The following is a 16,006-nucleotide window of genomic DNA, read 5'->3' as shown; positions in this document are numbered from 1 at the left end:
CAGCAAATGACGAAAACAAAAATTTACTTCTCATCAAAAGTGTGTGTTAGTGAAGTGTCTTTGAACTTTTTCATACAGGCTATAGCATTAGCATGTTAGCATTAGCATGTTATTAGGTGTGTGTGTCGGTTTTATTGCATTGTATACTAAATATGCATACTTACTCAAGAGTTTTAGAAGTTTCTTGTTTCTAATAAATTTTAATAATCTTTTCTTTCTACTCACAAGTCATTTTTATGTGTTTAATTAGAAACTATGTAACCATATTATTGCAGTTGAACAACAAGCATGCTTATTGTATACTGGGTGTAGCTGTGTCTAGTCTTAGTTTGAGATTTTAAAAATGGATGAAGCCAATTAAGTCAAACACATACATTGGAGAGTGTTATCTACCACAGCAAAACTTCTGTTTAATGTTTTCATATTGTTTTTTTTTTTTTTGCAAATATCTATTACAGTCCTGTCTCTTATTTTGAAGTTCTGTATTCTGTTGTCCATGTTTGTAGTTCTGTGTAGTTCTTTTGTTCATTGGTCCTCCACATGTGTCATGTGTCTTGTTTCCTTGTTTACCCATTAATATATATAGCCATAGTGTTTCTTTTGTCAGTTGTTTTATGTGAATATCCTGGTTTGGTTTTATAGTCATATCTGTTATCCATTTCTATTTTTGTATCACCTTGTTTTACGTTTATTAAAGTTTACTTGCATTTGGATCCTCTGCCTCTGCCTGCCTGCTTCCACATCAGTACAATATCCTTTAGTTTCACAAGTTAATGTTTGAATTTGAATATGTTTAGTTGAACGGCATGTCAGTTTAAGTCTGTTTCAACGTCACTATGAGAGTCGGTCAGCTTTGATCACTTTAAGTGTCTGCAGCATGGCCTTCATGACACATGCATGTGAAGTCACACACAAAACTAATATAAAATAATTGTTTTTATAATAATCATGCACTATAAACTCTAAATATTCTTTCATTGCTGATAATTTGCTTGCATGCATCACTTTATACATAGCTCTGAACTTCCCTTGACTTTACTTGGATGTCACATGATCTCTTATCACACATTGACCACAGAAGATTTCATTTTGTTGTTCTGACTGCTATGAAAACAGCATAGCAATGCAGTTACATGTATACATTATACTGAAACAGCATTATAATGTTTTGCTGTGAGATGTCACGACTGTAGCATGTGGTCCTGACATGTAGACGTTAATGTATGCTGCTCACACAGAGTCCAATCACATTCTTCCTTTCATTCATTATTTTTTTGCTGCACTTCACTATATCTCTCTAACAAGGATTCATAGGCCATAAACATAATGAAATGCAAATAAACATTGGTCAAATAGTCTGGGGTTGGTCTGACTATACAAATGCAGAGCGATATAAAGCCAATTTTACACCTATCAATTCAAGATCACTGAAACCAACAAACTATTAGCAATAGTTTCCAATTTCTTTTTCCACCAGTGGGTGCTCAGCACAACATCACACAACGCTTAGGTTGCTTACCAACGGAAAACACCATGGGAGCGCTCAAGTGCTTTGGAAAAGTGGAAAGCAACGTGGTCAAATTTTTCGTGCACCCCTTATTTATCAAACCACTTTAGATAGTACAACTCGTGTGATCCAGCAATCATAGAGGCTTCCCAATTCAAAAGGGTTTTTCTGTGGGTGCTTGGTCATTTCAGTGGGTGCTCGAGCCCCAAAGCACGGGATCAGTGCCTTTGCATGCCATTCTTAATGCCAATGTTGAGCTGCAGGTCTTTTTGGTGTAACTATTTTAAGGGTCATTATGAGGTTAATGTTTGCAAAGTCACACACAAAACAGATATAAAATGGCTGTTTTTATAATAATCATGCAGAATAAACTCTAAATATTGTTTTATCGCTGATTATTTGCTTACATGCATCACTTTATACATGGCTCTAAAATTCTCTTGACTTTTTTAGCCTCCTGTCACACATTGACCACAAAAGATACACAAACAAAAACACCTTAGCAATGCAGCCAACGGAAACTTTAGTATGAGAGAGCAAAACATGATGTAGCACGTGATCTTAACATGTAGAAGTTATTGTATGCTGCTTACATGGAGTCACATTTACAATTTTAATTTCATATTTTATTTTCTGCCCGCTCTTCACTCTCTAACAAGGATTCATAGGCCATAAACATAATAAAATGCAAATAAGCATTGATCACATAGTTTGGGGTTGCTCGTCACAAATTTCACACCTATCACTTTAAGACCACTGAAACCAACAAGCTATTAGCTATCTCATGTCACTATAAAAAAATATGTAAGATCTTTTTGGTCACGTGAGTTCTGCTCTTCACACATTGATCTCAGGTCAGTTGCATTCTGAGGTGACATTTATATCAGTGTTAAAAACAGAGTCAAAGAGCAGAGAAGAGCAGAGCGACTTAACACACGTGTGCTTAAGACTGAGATTTAGGGTATAGAAAATGGATAATGTCTATGAGAACGCAGATGACTTCTGGACACAGACAGACGTGAATACAAAGAGACAAAAAACACTTCAGTCTACAGGTAATGACTTTCATTTATTTGAACTAAAATAAGTATAAATGAGTGATATACAAAGCTAAACCTTAATACTACTGCTCTATGTCTGTCGTCTTCAGGAAGTGAGAATGTGAGGATGAGATGTTACAGATCAGCAACAGTGTGTTTGGTGCTGCTGTGTGTTCTTCTACTGACTGCAGTCATAGTGCTGTGTGTCCTCATCAATACAAACAATCAACAGTTTAACATCAAGACCAAAAACATCACAGAAGAAAGAGACCAACTACTAACCAAATATACCAACATCACAGAAGAGAGAGACCAGCTACTAACCAAATATACCAACATCACAGAAGAGAGAGATGAATTAATGGCCAAAAACAACAATATTACTAAACTAAGTGAACAACTGAATCAGGAGAAAAATGAGCTGCGGACACGTTTGAATGGTAATCAAGAAATACAACAGAAAAACCCAAATATTAAATATTAAAAAATATAGTACATTTTTTTGTATACTGAACAGCACTAAAAGTTAAGAAGTTCACTGTGGTCGGAAACAAAGATTCAACTGAACTGGCTGGTTGTGTTAACAGATGGATGGATTAAATATCCCTGCAGTATTTATTTAATTTCATCTGAGAAGAAGAGCTGGACTGACAGCAGAAGTTACTGTAGAGAGAAAGGAGCAGATCTGATCATCATTAACAACAAAGAGGAACACGTGAGTGAAAGATGCTGTGTGTGTATGGCAGGGGTAGTATAAGTATATGCAGTTGTTTAATTGTTCTTCTTAGGACTTTGTTCAGAAAATTTCTGGTACAGAATACATCTGGATTGGCTTGTCTGACAGTGATGAGGAGGGCAGATGGAAATGGGTTGATGGCAGCACACTGACCACTAGGTGAGAAATCACTACATTTAACTGATTATTATCCAATAAATGATTCTCACAGTCAGTATCATATCACACAGAAAACAACACTGAAGATCTAATGATGATCTGTTGTTTCAGCTTCTGGAGGTCTGGAGAACCCAATGGTGGTAAAACAGAGAACTGTGCTCTTATACGTTCATCAGGTTGGGCTGATTTTCCATGCAGTAATGCTTATAACTACATCTGTGAAAAGAACATTTAAAATAAGTTGTTAAATGAAATACATGTTAATTCAGTAATCTGTGAACATGCGAGAGCTTTTATGGATGAACACAAATAACTTCAAGAAATCAATTCAGATTCAATCTACCTGAGCAGATAAAAATGTATATAGCGATTTAAGTAAAACATAGTACATATATCTTCCATAGCAAAACTTCTGTATTTCAAGATTTCTATATTGTGATGCAAATAACCAAATTTTTAAAGGGTATATTCTAATAAATGAAGCTATTGAGTAAATGTGTTTTAATTCAATTGTATTTAGTTGTGTGTGTTTGATGTTGTGGATCAAAGTGAGTAACATATACGATAGAGTAACTGGTATGCTGTGATCATTGTTGTTAAAGGAACAGTATGTAGGATTGTGGCCAAAACTGGTATTGCAATCACAAAACATGTGGCTAAAACTGGTACTGCAATCACACAGCTGGTGGCCAATACACAAAACGACAACATAAACATCAGTTGAGGGCTGCAACTCCACTTTTTCAATGATAATATCCTGGTTACACCACTGTTGTCAGTGATATAAGTATTTGAAATGAAAATGATTTCTTAATGTCTAGTTTCAGGGCCATTTAATGATTAATTGATATACATTTCTTACATACTGTTCCTTTAAGGCTGTAGTTTATACAGTATTAAACTGTGACTACAAAAGTTTAAACAAGCTTTCATTTTTTTTTTCATTGGTCAGACAAATAGATAGCCCTTCCCCCAAACTCAAGTCATTGGTTGAGTCAGTACTGGAGGTTAAGTCTGATTGGTGTCTCCTTTTATCATGTTCATGAGACGGTCTGTGAGCCTCGGTTTTCAGAAACATCACAGATCACTTTATGTGTCTATAGGAGGCCTCTCTTGACACATTAAATTTCACACACAACAGATATACAACTACAAGACTGTAATAATTATCCCATAAAAAATCTTGTTTATTGTTTAATATTGTGTAATGCGGTTTGTGTACGTTCATCACTACATGCATGCATTTTCTTGCACTTGTTAGAGGTCACATGATCTCAGATTTCACACATTGACCGCTTCGTTTTGATGTGTTAACAGCGATTTAAAAAGTATACAAAGAAGTAGAGCAATGCGGAAACAGAACTGAGATGCTGTATTCTCACTTATAGTTTTTAATATACGACTTTGTCATGAAGTTTGCTTATAGTGTTACTAAAAGTCCATATAAGGAAGACTTTTTTTCACAACTTTTGAAACACCTCCAGGCAGCCATTTCAGTTGTAAAATACCAAGTCTGATCTACTTGAATAGTGAATAAAAGATATCTTTAAAATCACTGGCTAAGGTCCAAACTATTTTTTTCCATTAACAGTTATGCATAAACACTTTAAGCTACTGCGCATGCCACAAGAATGGCAAGTATTTGAACAAGACATTTTGGTCTTGTTCAGTCTTTTGCATTTGGCAGACATTTTTCCAAATAAAACATTGCTCAAATTGTACAAGAATTTAGCACATTACTATCTACATCTGTTTACTGGCCATGATACACTGAATAAAATACTTATTATTACAAACATTATTATTGCAATTGTATGTTGTGCTAATGGCACAGAGAATCATGCAGCACACAATAGCTACCATATGCATACCTAAACTATTTTTGATCTTATTGGTCACATGATTTGGACTCTGACCTGAGATCAGTTCCATTCTGTGGTTTTATTTCAAGCAAATATAAAAACAGAATCAAAAAGCAGAAGACCAGAGACCAAAGATCTACGCAGAAAGATCATTCATCTTCAGCACAGTTTACTAGTGATAGACTGTTAAAAATCAGAAATGTTGCATGGCAATAATCACAATGTGCTCAAGACTGGAAATAAGAGAATGGACAAAGAGAAAATAGAGATGAAATGTCAGGATGAAGGTGAATACAGTACACTGAATGACTTCAAATCAAACAGACAACAACCACTTCAGTCTACAGGTAATGCCAATTATTTAATTGCTTAAAAATGAAAACAGAAATACAGTGGAAAAGAAAATGACAAGTTTTACTTGATGTCAATCATCTACAGGACACGATTCGACAAAGAACAGATGTTTCAAATCAGTTACAGTGTGTTTGGTGCTGCTGTGTGTTCTTCTACTGACTGCAGTCATAGTGCTGTGTGTCCTCATCAATACAAACAATCAACAGTTTAACATTACCAAAAATGAACTGAGGAAGACATTAAATGAAGCAGGTAATCAAACCAAGACTTTATGAAAACATAGATTGTAGTACAAAAATAAATTATTTTGTTAAAACTATCAAAAAAAAAAAAAGATTATTCAATGTGGGTGAAAATGGCAGGCATTTGTGTTTACAGATGGATGGATTTACTATCAGTCCAGTTTTTACTATGTTTTATCTGAGTGGAAGAATTGGACTGCGAGCAGAAGTTACTGTAAAGAGAGAGGAGCAGATCTGATCATCATTAACAACAAAGAGGAACAAGTGAGTGAAACAAGTTTTGTATCTGCTGCAGGTAAATGGTGGTCCGTTAGAAATGGCTGTCTGTTATAAAATACTGTAAATGTGTTATTTAATCTCAGGATTTTATTAAGAAGATTTCTAACGCAGAATACATCTGGATTGGTTTGTCTGACAATGATGTAGAGGGCAGTTGGAAATGGGTTGAGAACAGCACACTGACCTCTAGGTAAGAAATCACTACATTTTACCGATTATTATTCAATAAATGATCATATCAGACAGAAAACTACACTGAAGATCTAATGATGATTTGTTATTTCAGCTTCTGGGCGTCTGGAGAACCCAATGGCGGTACAACAGAGAACTGTGTTGTGTCTTATTCATCAGGGTGGGCTGATTACCCATGTACTCGTTCTTTTAAATGGATCTGTGAGAAAACATTTTTGAATAAGTTGTGAAATACACACAAGAGTCCACCAGAGCAAGCTAAAATCTGATGAAAATGTGTGATCTAAGTAAGTTACAGTATTGGACAAGATTTACTAAGCAGAACAAATTAGCATGAAAACGCAATTTCAATAAAGGTTTTGTGGATGATTTACTGACAAGGTACACATTAAAGAACACAGGTGCAAAAATCAAATATTCATGATGACACAATTTAAGACATGCTTTTCAAGACATTAAGGGGTGGTTTTCCGGACAGGGATTAGTTTAAACCAGGTCTAGGCCTTAGGAAATATAGTTTTAACAAACATGCCTTACTAAAAACATTACTGGCATGCATTTTGAGGCAAAACAAAGGACAGTGATGTATTTTAAGTTTGGACAGCTCTTACATTTATGTTAGTCTAGGACTAGTCTAACCCCTGTCTGGGAAACCGCCCCGAAATGATGGCTTGAGTACCAGTAAATGAACAAGCACAAACCTTAATAAATCGCATTGTTTAATTTATTTAAATACTCTCCCCCCATAAATGTTTGTGTCTGAAAGGAAAATTCATACAAATGCATGCAATAAGGTCAGTCACAAAAATATATATCCACACCTTTTCTGTGCGAAATTTTCACTGCATATCTTTTATGCCAAAAGAGGCGTTTGCGCTGGCGTTTAAGCTGTTAGTAAAACTCCTATATCTTAAACAGGAAAATATTTTATTGTTTAATAATTTTATATTGTGTTTAAATAACCTTTTGTTTTACAAAATATGTTCTAATAAAGGAAGCTTTTCGGAAAATGTGTTTTTTTTCCAAGTGTATTAAGTTTTGTGTGTAACAAATAATAAATAGATTAACTGGTATGTTGTGATCATTGTTGTTTAGGCAGTAGTTTATACAGTATTAGTGTATAGACAAAGCAACTACTGAAAAAAAACATGCATTTTATTGCATTTTATGCCCAAACTGATTCCATTGGTTGAGGCAGTGTTTAATTTGCAAGTCTTTTGAGTCTGCATGTTCTCCCTGTGTCAGTGTGGGTTTACTCTGGGTACTTGGGTACTCTGGGTGTGTTTCCTGAACAACAACAATGTAACTCACTGTGGAATCACCACAACATGATGCACAGTTGAAAAAATCAACTAGCTAAATATAGTAACTTTGTCGCATATCTGCAAGGCTCCAAACTAACTTTTTTCACTAGGAGCACAGTGGCCCCCAACTGAAAATTTTAGGGGCGCAACCAGAAAATTTAGGGGCACACACCGTAAATCAACATGCTAACCAAATATTCACATTTCTACTAATTTCCACTGTATTACTAATAAATACTTTAATGATAGATGCAGAAAGTACAATGTGTTTTTTCAAATTCAGTGACACATTTTATTGTGCACTTTTGAAAAAAAAAAAAGGTCAAATTTACTGGTTGCACATGTGCGACTGGATGTAAAATTCAGTGGCACACTCTCAAATTTTAGGGGAAAAATGCCACCATATGGGGGCAGTCTGGAGCCCTGTATCTGTTAATTGAACCATGTTATTTAAACAATGTAGTTGATGATGTGACATAGGAGGTAGAGGACCTACATAGGCAGAGTTTTGCAATTGTGATCAGGGGGCACCTACTGGGGAAAAAATGTATTGCAATACTTTGAAATTAAGAACAGTGTGGCATCATGGTATTAAATATGGTTTAAATGAACTATTTAAGCCTTACAATACTCAGTCTACCTATTAAGTAATAAGATAAGACATGTTAAATATTAACTTTTATATTTCAATTTCAGTAACATCCTAGAGAAAATCATAATTGGCCCTAATTTATCTAAGGATTTAATATACAGTACATTGTCGGTGTAATGTCAGCATGACTGCATTTGCCTAGACGGCTATGCAAAGCTCCTAAAGATGGAGGCACAACAAAAAAAGTTACATCTCAAGTACCCATAAATACTGCAGCCAGCCACCAGGGGCCGATCAAAATGTTTTGGTTCACTTTTCAGGAAGTGTGTGGCACCCCTCGTTTGTTAACCCCTTGTTTGTGCTCTGTGTTGTTATTTAAAAATCAGACGAACAGATAATCCCACCTCCAATCCCACCTCCAAACTCCAGTTTTGGATTGAAAGTCTATTTGGTGCCTGTATTAACAGTCCATTATGAGGTTAATGTAAAAGTGAGATTCTCAGAAGCAAGAAACATCACACATCACTTTATGTGTCTGCAGCAGGGCTCATGCATGTCAGCTCACACAAAACACAGATAAGAAATTACATGAATGTAATAATCATGCAGTATAACATATATATATATAGTAGTCAACATTTGAAGTGGATCAATAAGTTAATCAAAGTTGTCATAAGACAACTATGGCTATTGTGTATTGGTTTTAAGCCAACTTTTATTAAAGGATATGATCCACTTAAAATGTTGACTAGTGTATATGCTTTTTTAGTGCAGATTAACCATTTATGTTTTTTCATTACTTTATATGCATTTCTTTTTGTACTTGTTAGGTGTGATGATCTCGGATGCAAAATACAGAACAACAAAGCAATGCAGTCAGATTAAAGGGCCCTGGTAGCACTAGGCCTATAAAAATAGCCAACTTTTATCTAATGGGTAAGCCAACCTCTGCCCCTAAAAATCTGATATATTTCATTATCACAATAAATCTAGCCTGCTTAAGCAGAGCAAAAGCAATGCATTTTTTTGGTCCTCATGTTAATAGGTTGAAGCATTCACATCATATGCATAGGCAGTATCGACTTTCTGTAAAACCACATTTAAGCTTGTACTATATTTATTGCTTTATAACAAGGTCTCATCTCATGCTACATCTTCTCTGGTTACATATTAAAAAAACACTACATGGTGAGAAGTTGATTTAGCGGGTAGGTTCTAATGTGGGCAGAGGTCACACACATTCACATTTCGGTCAAAGTGTCAGTTAAAACCACAGTTTCTAGATTCATTTTCACAAAAGCATTGCCAAACAGAAAGCTCTTGCATGCTACAATGACTAGAATAGTTTACAAAGCCAAGTAGGCCTAAAAAGAGAGAGATTAAAGGGGTTCTAATATGCCCTTTTCAAAGTCTTGATTTGGCTTTTGTGGAGTACTAGGTTTGTAACATTTGTTTACAATATTGCTAAATCTCTCTTTCAAATGTATCTTCAACAATGGGCCATAGAGGACGAAGCGGACTGAAGCGTGGAGCGGTAATATTTTTTTTAAGAGCAGATAGCACATTTTCTTTATTCAGACCAAACAGAACATGTGTGCGCGATACAGAGCACAATACTGAGCGACTGAGAATCATACTTCTCCACTTTATTATCGAGCACTATAATGTATTGAGCACTATAATATTACAATAAGGTGAGCAGATTTTTTAAACGACAAGCAGGTACAGGTCCCACTGTAGTTCAATGGTCAAAATATAATTCAGATTATATGATTACACTCACCTAAAGGATTATTAGGAACATCATACTAATACTGTGTTGGACCCCCTTTCGCCTTCAGAACTGCCTTAATTCTACATGGCATTGATTCAACAAGGTGCTGAAAGCATTCTTTAGAAATGTTGGCCCATATTGAAAGAGTAGCATCTTGTAGTTGATGGAGATTTGTGGGATGCACATCCAGGGCACGAAGCTCCCATTCCACCACATCCCAAAGATGCTCTATTGGGTTGAGATCTGGTGACTGTGGGGGCCATTTTAGTACAGTGAACTCATTGTCATGTTCAAGAAACCAATGTGCTGGAAGTAGCCATCAGAGGATGGGTATATGGTGGTAATAAAGGGATGGACATGGTCAGAAACAATGCTCAGCTAGGCCGTGGCATTTAAACGATGCCCAATTGGCACTAAGGGGTCTAAAGTGTGCCAAGAAAACATCCCCCACACCATTTAACCACCACCAGCAGCCTGCACAGTGGTAACAAGGCATGATGGATCCATGTTCTCATTCTGTTTACGCCAAATTCTGACTCTACCCTCTGAATGTCTCCACAGAAATCGAGACTCATCAGACCAGACAACATTTTTCCAGTCTTCAACTGTCCAATTTTGGTGAGCTTGTGCAAATTGTAGCCTCTTTTTCCTACTTGTATTGAAGATGAGTGGTACCCGGTGGGGTTTTCTGCTGTTGTAGCCCATCCACCTCAAGGTTGTGCGTGTTGTGGCTTCACAAATGCTTTGCTGCATACCTCAGTTGTAACGAGTTGTTATTTCAGTCAAAGTTGCTGAGAAATTGAACAGGTGTTCCTAATAATATATTAGGTGAGTGTATACTTTTATTGTTGTGGGTTTATGGAGAACAGAACACAAAAAAATGGGAGTGGGGACATCTTACTGTACTGACATCTTAATATACCTTACTGTATATTACGATCATGCTGACATGCTCTGCCCATTTCTTTATAGTACAGCTGCAGCACCAGTAAAGCACTACTATACTTTTGTCCTTAGCTTTAACTCTGTACAACTCTAGTTAACAGTCTCTCTACCATTATTAATGTCTCTCTACCATTATATATGTTGAACCAAAGATAACAGATGAATTGTGGTTAATGCAACACTTAATATGGCAGCTCTTGCAACAGAAGTCTCGCCTTAGAGTAAAAAGTGTCAGTGATCAGCTGATAAAGACTGATGATTCTTTGGGGGAGGAGCTCTGTTTAGAGGCTTGTGAGGCGCCATCTGTGAGCATGCGCAGTAGTTTCACATTGATAAAGCACAATTTGAACCTAAGAACTAAAGGAATGGTACATATGATGTCAGGTAGTAGCAATAGGACTTGGACTTACTGTAGTATGTCTGAAAGAGCTGCCTAGAGGCATTGCAAACATGGCCCCCGATTGGTGGCACCCTTGCTACAAAAACTGTGACAAACACCTTTTTTATGGTTACATTTATAGTGTTTATTATATGTTTTTATTAGAGTAGAATCCAATGTTCAAAATAATACTTACTTCGTCTTAGGTTCCACACATTGACCACAAATGGTCTCATTTTGTTATTCTTACTGCTGGTAAATATGCGCGTGTCTCACAAGGTTTCACATGGCAATGTGACATCAAAGTAGTGCAAGGAAAAGCGCAGCTAGCGCAGCTACTAACCACATTTACCAACTTCACAGAAGTGAAAGGCCAGCTACTCTTTGAGTATATAAACTTGACAAAACAAAGAACCTTAAACTTCACTTTTTTCAGATTTAAGAGGTTTGGGGTTAAATGTATCAAACAGTCCCTCCAGAAAAACATGATTATGCGATTGCAAAATATGTGCTCAAAATATGCGGGGCTTGCATGATTTCATAATCTCCGCATTTTTGTAGTAAAAATCACAACTATCTTAGCAGAATGTTGAAAAATTTTGCATTTACCTCACACAAGTGCAGCCATGTCCCCTGTTGCCATGGGAACGTTATGAAGTGACGTTGAACATCAATGAAAAGCTGCAAAAGCTGCAAATTTCATTGCATAAAATTGCATAAATATCTTGCATATTCCATTGCATTTTTTTAAGAAAATGTGCCGCAAGATCAAGGTTTTTGCCCGCAACAATCACAAAAAAAACTGTGTTTACTGATCAAAAACACAGTGGACAGCCAGAGCTTGATGAACTTTGGTCTATATATCACACAGACTATTAGGTGACATGAATTTGGTCTTCACACACTGACCTCGGATCAGTTTCACAAAAGAACGACACAGGAAGAACATTCACATGGTGACATTTATCACATATTAGCACCATTAGCCAGTTTTTAAAACTAGATAAGAGAGATACATTGATAATTATACGATTCAAGGCATGGATACAGAAAGAGTGGAGGCAGATGAGAGTATCTATGTGAATACAAATGATTTCAAAACAGAAACGAACATATATCAACCACCGCAGCATACAGGTAACAGCAATAATGTATTAGTTAAAAGGAAAGCAATGAAGTAAAAATAAAAATGTTTAACATTCATGCCTACCATTTTCAGAAAGTAAGACTGTGAAGAACAGATGTTGCAGAAAAGTTACAGTGTGTTTGGTGCTGCTGTGTGTTCTTCTACTGACTGCAGTCATAGTGCTGTGTGTCCTGATCTATACAAACAATCAACAGTGTCACAATGATATTAAAAAACTAAGTAAACAGGAGAAAGACGCACTGTGGAGGGATTTTAATGGTACACTACAAAACACAATTATTTAATATCACAAGGATGCACTAAATACATTTTGTTTACAGTCTACTATAAGGGTCTTTAATGTATTCGGTGGTCAGAAAAAAAATGATTTAGCAGCTGAACTGGTTGTGTTTACAGATGGATGGATTTACTTTCAATCGAGTTTGTACATTTCATCTGAGAAGAAGAACTGGACTGAGAGCAGAAGATATTGTAGAGAGAGAGGCGCAGATCTGATCATCATTAACAACAAAGAGGAACAAGTGAGTGAAAGATATTGTGTAAATATAGACTGTAAAAAGATAGCAGGATTATGATGTGTGTTTTATTTTTTTAGAATTTTATTAGCAATATGTCTGGTGTGGTCTGGATTGGTTTGTCTGACAGTGATGAGGAGGGCAAATGGAAATGGGTTGATAACACCACACTGAACTCTGGGTGAGAAATCACTAAATTTAACTGATTATTATCCAATAAATGATTGTCACAGTCAGTATCATATCACACAGAAAACAACACTGAAGATATAATAATGATCTGTTGTTTCAGCTTCTGGAAGGCTGGGGAGCCCAGTAACCTTACAACAGAGAACTGTGTTGTAAATCAGCTATCATTGTGGTCTGATTATAAATGTAATGGACAGTTTAAAGGTATTTGTGAGAAAGAGCTTTAAATGAATTGTTAAAGGTGGACAGTAGTGAAGTGTTTTTACTTACTACTTAAAGCAGCACCATGTACAATTGGCTCACTGCTCTCCATGTGTTGTACCAGTGCCTGTAACCTATTTTTGGTTTCATGATTTTAAATTTCTTTTGGTGTGTTTATACATGTTAACGATCTGCAAAGTTACAAATCCCAAAGTATACAATGGCGCGAGTTGAGTCAAACTGAAATCTCTTTTCTTGGACTACAATGAACGCAAGGATTGTAGGCAACAGTTTACATCCATAGACCATTAACTTGGACTTGAGTCGATGCACATTATCATTATTAAGTAAGTAGCGTTTGTTTACATAATTAAAGAATTTACTACTAACTATTTGAATCATGAATCAAACGCAAGTTTTGAGTAGTGTAGAGTAGCGCTTCTGTTTCTACGATCACAAATGCAGACATGGTTTTATGTTTTAGTAGCCTTACCTTACCAATCTCGCTTAAGCTGCACTGCCATAGGTAATCGATCAGCTTGGTCTTCTGCATATGGTCATTTGCATTCGTATTGATACGGTATGTGGAAAATATTTTTTTAGCCACATTGCATTACATCAAATACACAAAAATAACATTATTTTTAGCAATGCCATAGGGGGCTCTTTAATAAAATTGTATGAATTGTAGTTTACAATTCTTCTTACAATTTGTAATACTATGCTTTGGAATATAGAGAAGTAAAATCAAATATGGATACTTGAAAATGTACAAATAAAAAAACTACTGTCCACCTCTGCATTAAACTAATATGTACTAATAAAAGTTTTTTACTTCCTGCAACATAGTCTTCTTGAAGTAAATGAACTGTTACAAAGGCTCACGTCAGGCTAAGGGGGCGATCAGACAGAACGCGTGAGCGGGAAAGTGTCCAACGCCATTTGCATTTTATACCATTGTCCAATCGCGTGAAGGGAGAGGCGGTCCTTTCGTTCTGATGCTTACAAAAGCTTACAGTTGCTTGTAACAACCGGAGACTGCACTCGCTCACTGTCTCCTGCGTGTTTGTGCACCTCTCACCCTCGATTAAGGTCAGAGCAAGCACCCTGTTTAGTTTAACAGCAAACCAAAGTTTCAAGAGCACTTGACTGACCGGACAACTGATTCTTTGGTTTTCTAGCAAAATAAAAACACTGCTCTTTTCTGAAGTCAATCAGATAAGGCAGTGCATTACACGTTAAAATGCATTCTGTCTGATTGGGGCCTAAAGCATGTTTGCACCAAAACTCAAAACTCAAAGGGTAGTGGTGAGAAAACCACAGAAATGGACTAATGAGAGCAACGGAAGCTACATCAGACTGCTGTGTGTCACATTCACCACAGCTCACTAACATTTGACAAATGAAAGAATGCATACAGATATGCATAACCTTTTGAAATAAAATATATGATAAGGATATGATAAGACTTGATGTGTGGATGTAAACACACCAACCACAGTTTGTTGTTTCAATGGACAGGTTCTCATGTGGACAGATGACACAAACGTTCATAGCAGAGCAGCGTGACAATAAAAACCACAGGTCTAGCTTTAAAGTCAAAAGACCACCAGCCTACAAAGCCAAATGTATGGTAAACATTCTAGGGAGCCATAAAAAAACAGACAAACCGAAACAAGTCAGAGCTAAATGAAGGAAGTAGCCATAGACAATTCAGAATGAAGCATTAATTTCCTGTAACTGTGTGATTGAGCAGTCAATCTGCCTGCTGGTTTTACAAAACGTTGCAATGTGTCGTTTAATGTTTTACTTTGCTTGTAGAAACAATAACCTTTTTCATTTAAACTGTGATAATATTGTAATTCAGCAGAGCCATTCAGCATAGACCAAGTCTGGTGAGCTATAGACTTGATTATAGAAATTAACTCTTTCCTCCCCAGCCTTTTTTTAAGTTGCCAGCCAGCACCAGCATTTTTATGATTTTCACAAAAGCATAATGCCTTTCAGAAAATGTTCTTTTAGATATATATAAACATACAATGTATCAAATGAAAAAACAGACCCTCTGAAGAACTGCAACAACAAATTACTACACAGCGAGAACATGTATTATTACAACATGGTCATAACTGTATGTTTGTTTGTAAAATAACTGAAATGTTATCTATCACAATGTGCTTAATAAGATATAAGGTATGTTAGGTTCGTAATTAGTTCGTAAGTTCTTATTTTGACAAAACACGTGATGCACATGGTTCACACGACACAACAAACACATATTTTGAAAACAAGAGCAACACACATGACACTCCAAACACTTATTTTGAGCTAATCAAGGTCTACAGAGTCACCTGAAAAATACAGGTAGGGAAGGTTTGATCAGGGTTGGAGCTAAAATCTGCAGGACATCGGCACTCTAGGAGCAATGTTGCCCTAGAGGACAGGTGGATTCAGTCTCCAGCTGTGTGGGACAGTACCTTTTAAAAAGCTCCTGATATGTATAATTTTGGTATTGATATGTATCTTTGAGATACCAATGTTTACCTTTGAAGTATAATATGCACCTTTTAGGTACAAAAGTGTACTTAA

At 36.2% G+C, this 16,006-nt stretch overlaps 3 protein-coding genes across 6 annotated transcripts in view; 2 read left to right on the top strand and 1 right to left on the bottom strand.

Annotated features, from left to right (window-relative positions):
* Nucleotides 1-16,006, bottom strand: part of cadm2a (cell adhesion molecule 2a) — a 679,060-nt gene that overhangs the window by 422,200 nt on the left and 240,854 nt on the right. The gene's annotated exons all lie outside the window — the stretch shown is intronic.
* LOC135779773 (CD209 antigen-like protein C) lies at nt 2,357-3,885 on the top strand. The gene is made up of 5 exons (XM_065290672.1): nt 2,357-2,562; nt 2,658-2,987; nt 3,135-3,262; nt 3,336-3,442; nt 3,554-3,885. The coding sequence occupies exons 1-5, from the start codon at nt 2,478-2,480 to the stop codon at nt 3,675-3,677; spliced, it is 774 nt and encodes a 257-aa protein (XP_065146744.1). The 5' UTR covers nt 2,357-2,477; the 3' UTR covers nt 3,678-3,885.
* LOC135779449 (C-type lectin domain family 4 member M-like) lies at nt 12,304-14,207 on the top strand. Of its 2 annotated transcripts, XM_073815942.1 has the most exons (5): nt 12,304-12,502; nt 12,585-12,770; nt 12,909-13,033; nt 13,108-13,208; nt 13,320-14,207. In XM_073815942.1, the coding sequence occupies exons 1-5, from the start codon at nt 12,406-12,408 to the stop codon at nt 13,441-13,443; spliced, it is 633 nt and encodes a 210-aa protein (XP_073672043.1). In that variant the 5' UTR covers nt 12,304-12,405; the 3' UTR covers nt 13,444-14,207. The 2 variants fall into 2 exon arrangements, with proteins under 2 accessions (XP_073672043.1, XP_073672044.1); XM_073815943.1 differs by lacking the exon at nt 12,585-12,770.

This window comes from Paramisgurnus dabryanus, chromosome 10, assembly GCF_030506205.2.
Source record: "Paramisgurnus dabryanus chromosome 10, PD_genome_1.1, whole genome shotgun sequence".
Classification (NCBI taxonomy): domain Eukaryota; kingdom Metazoa; phylum Chordata; class Actinopteri; order Cypriniformes; family Cobitidae; genus Paramisgurnus; species Paramisgurnus dabryanus.
The sequence above is the reverse complement of the archived record's forward strand: the minus strand, read 5'-3'. Positions and strand labels throughout refer to the sequence as shown.

What these genes read in the sequence shown, in the direction of transcription:
- LOC135779773 (XM_065290672.1), top strand. Translation starts at nt 2,478, where the DNA reads ATGGATAATGTCTATGAGAACGCAGATGACTTCTGGACACAGACAGAC. An exon ending in AAAAACACTTCAGTCTACAG is followed by an intron (nt 2,563 to 2,657) that starts GTAATGACTTTC and finishes TGTCGTCTTCAG; the next exon opens with GAAGTGAGAATGTGAGGATG. An exon ending in GCTGCGGACACGTTTGAATG is followed by an intron (nt 2,988 to 3,134) that starts GTAATCAAGAAA and finishes TTGTGTTAACAG; the next exon opens with ATGGATGGATTAAATATCCC.
- LOC135779449 (XM_073815942.1), top strand. Translation starts at nt 12,406, where the DNA reads ATGGATACAGAAAGAGTGGAGGCAGATGAGAGTATCTATGTGAATACA. An exon ending in TCAACCACCGCAGCATACAG is followed by an intron (nt 12,503 to 12,584) that starts GTAACAGCAATA and finishes TACCATTTTCAG; the next exon opens with AAAGTAAGACTGTGAAGAAC. An exon ending in ACTGTGGAGGGATTTTAATG is followed by an intron (nt 12,771 to 12,908) that starts GTACACTACAAA and finishes TTGTGTTTACAG; the next exon opens with ATGGATGGATTTACTTTCAA.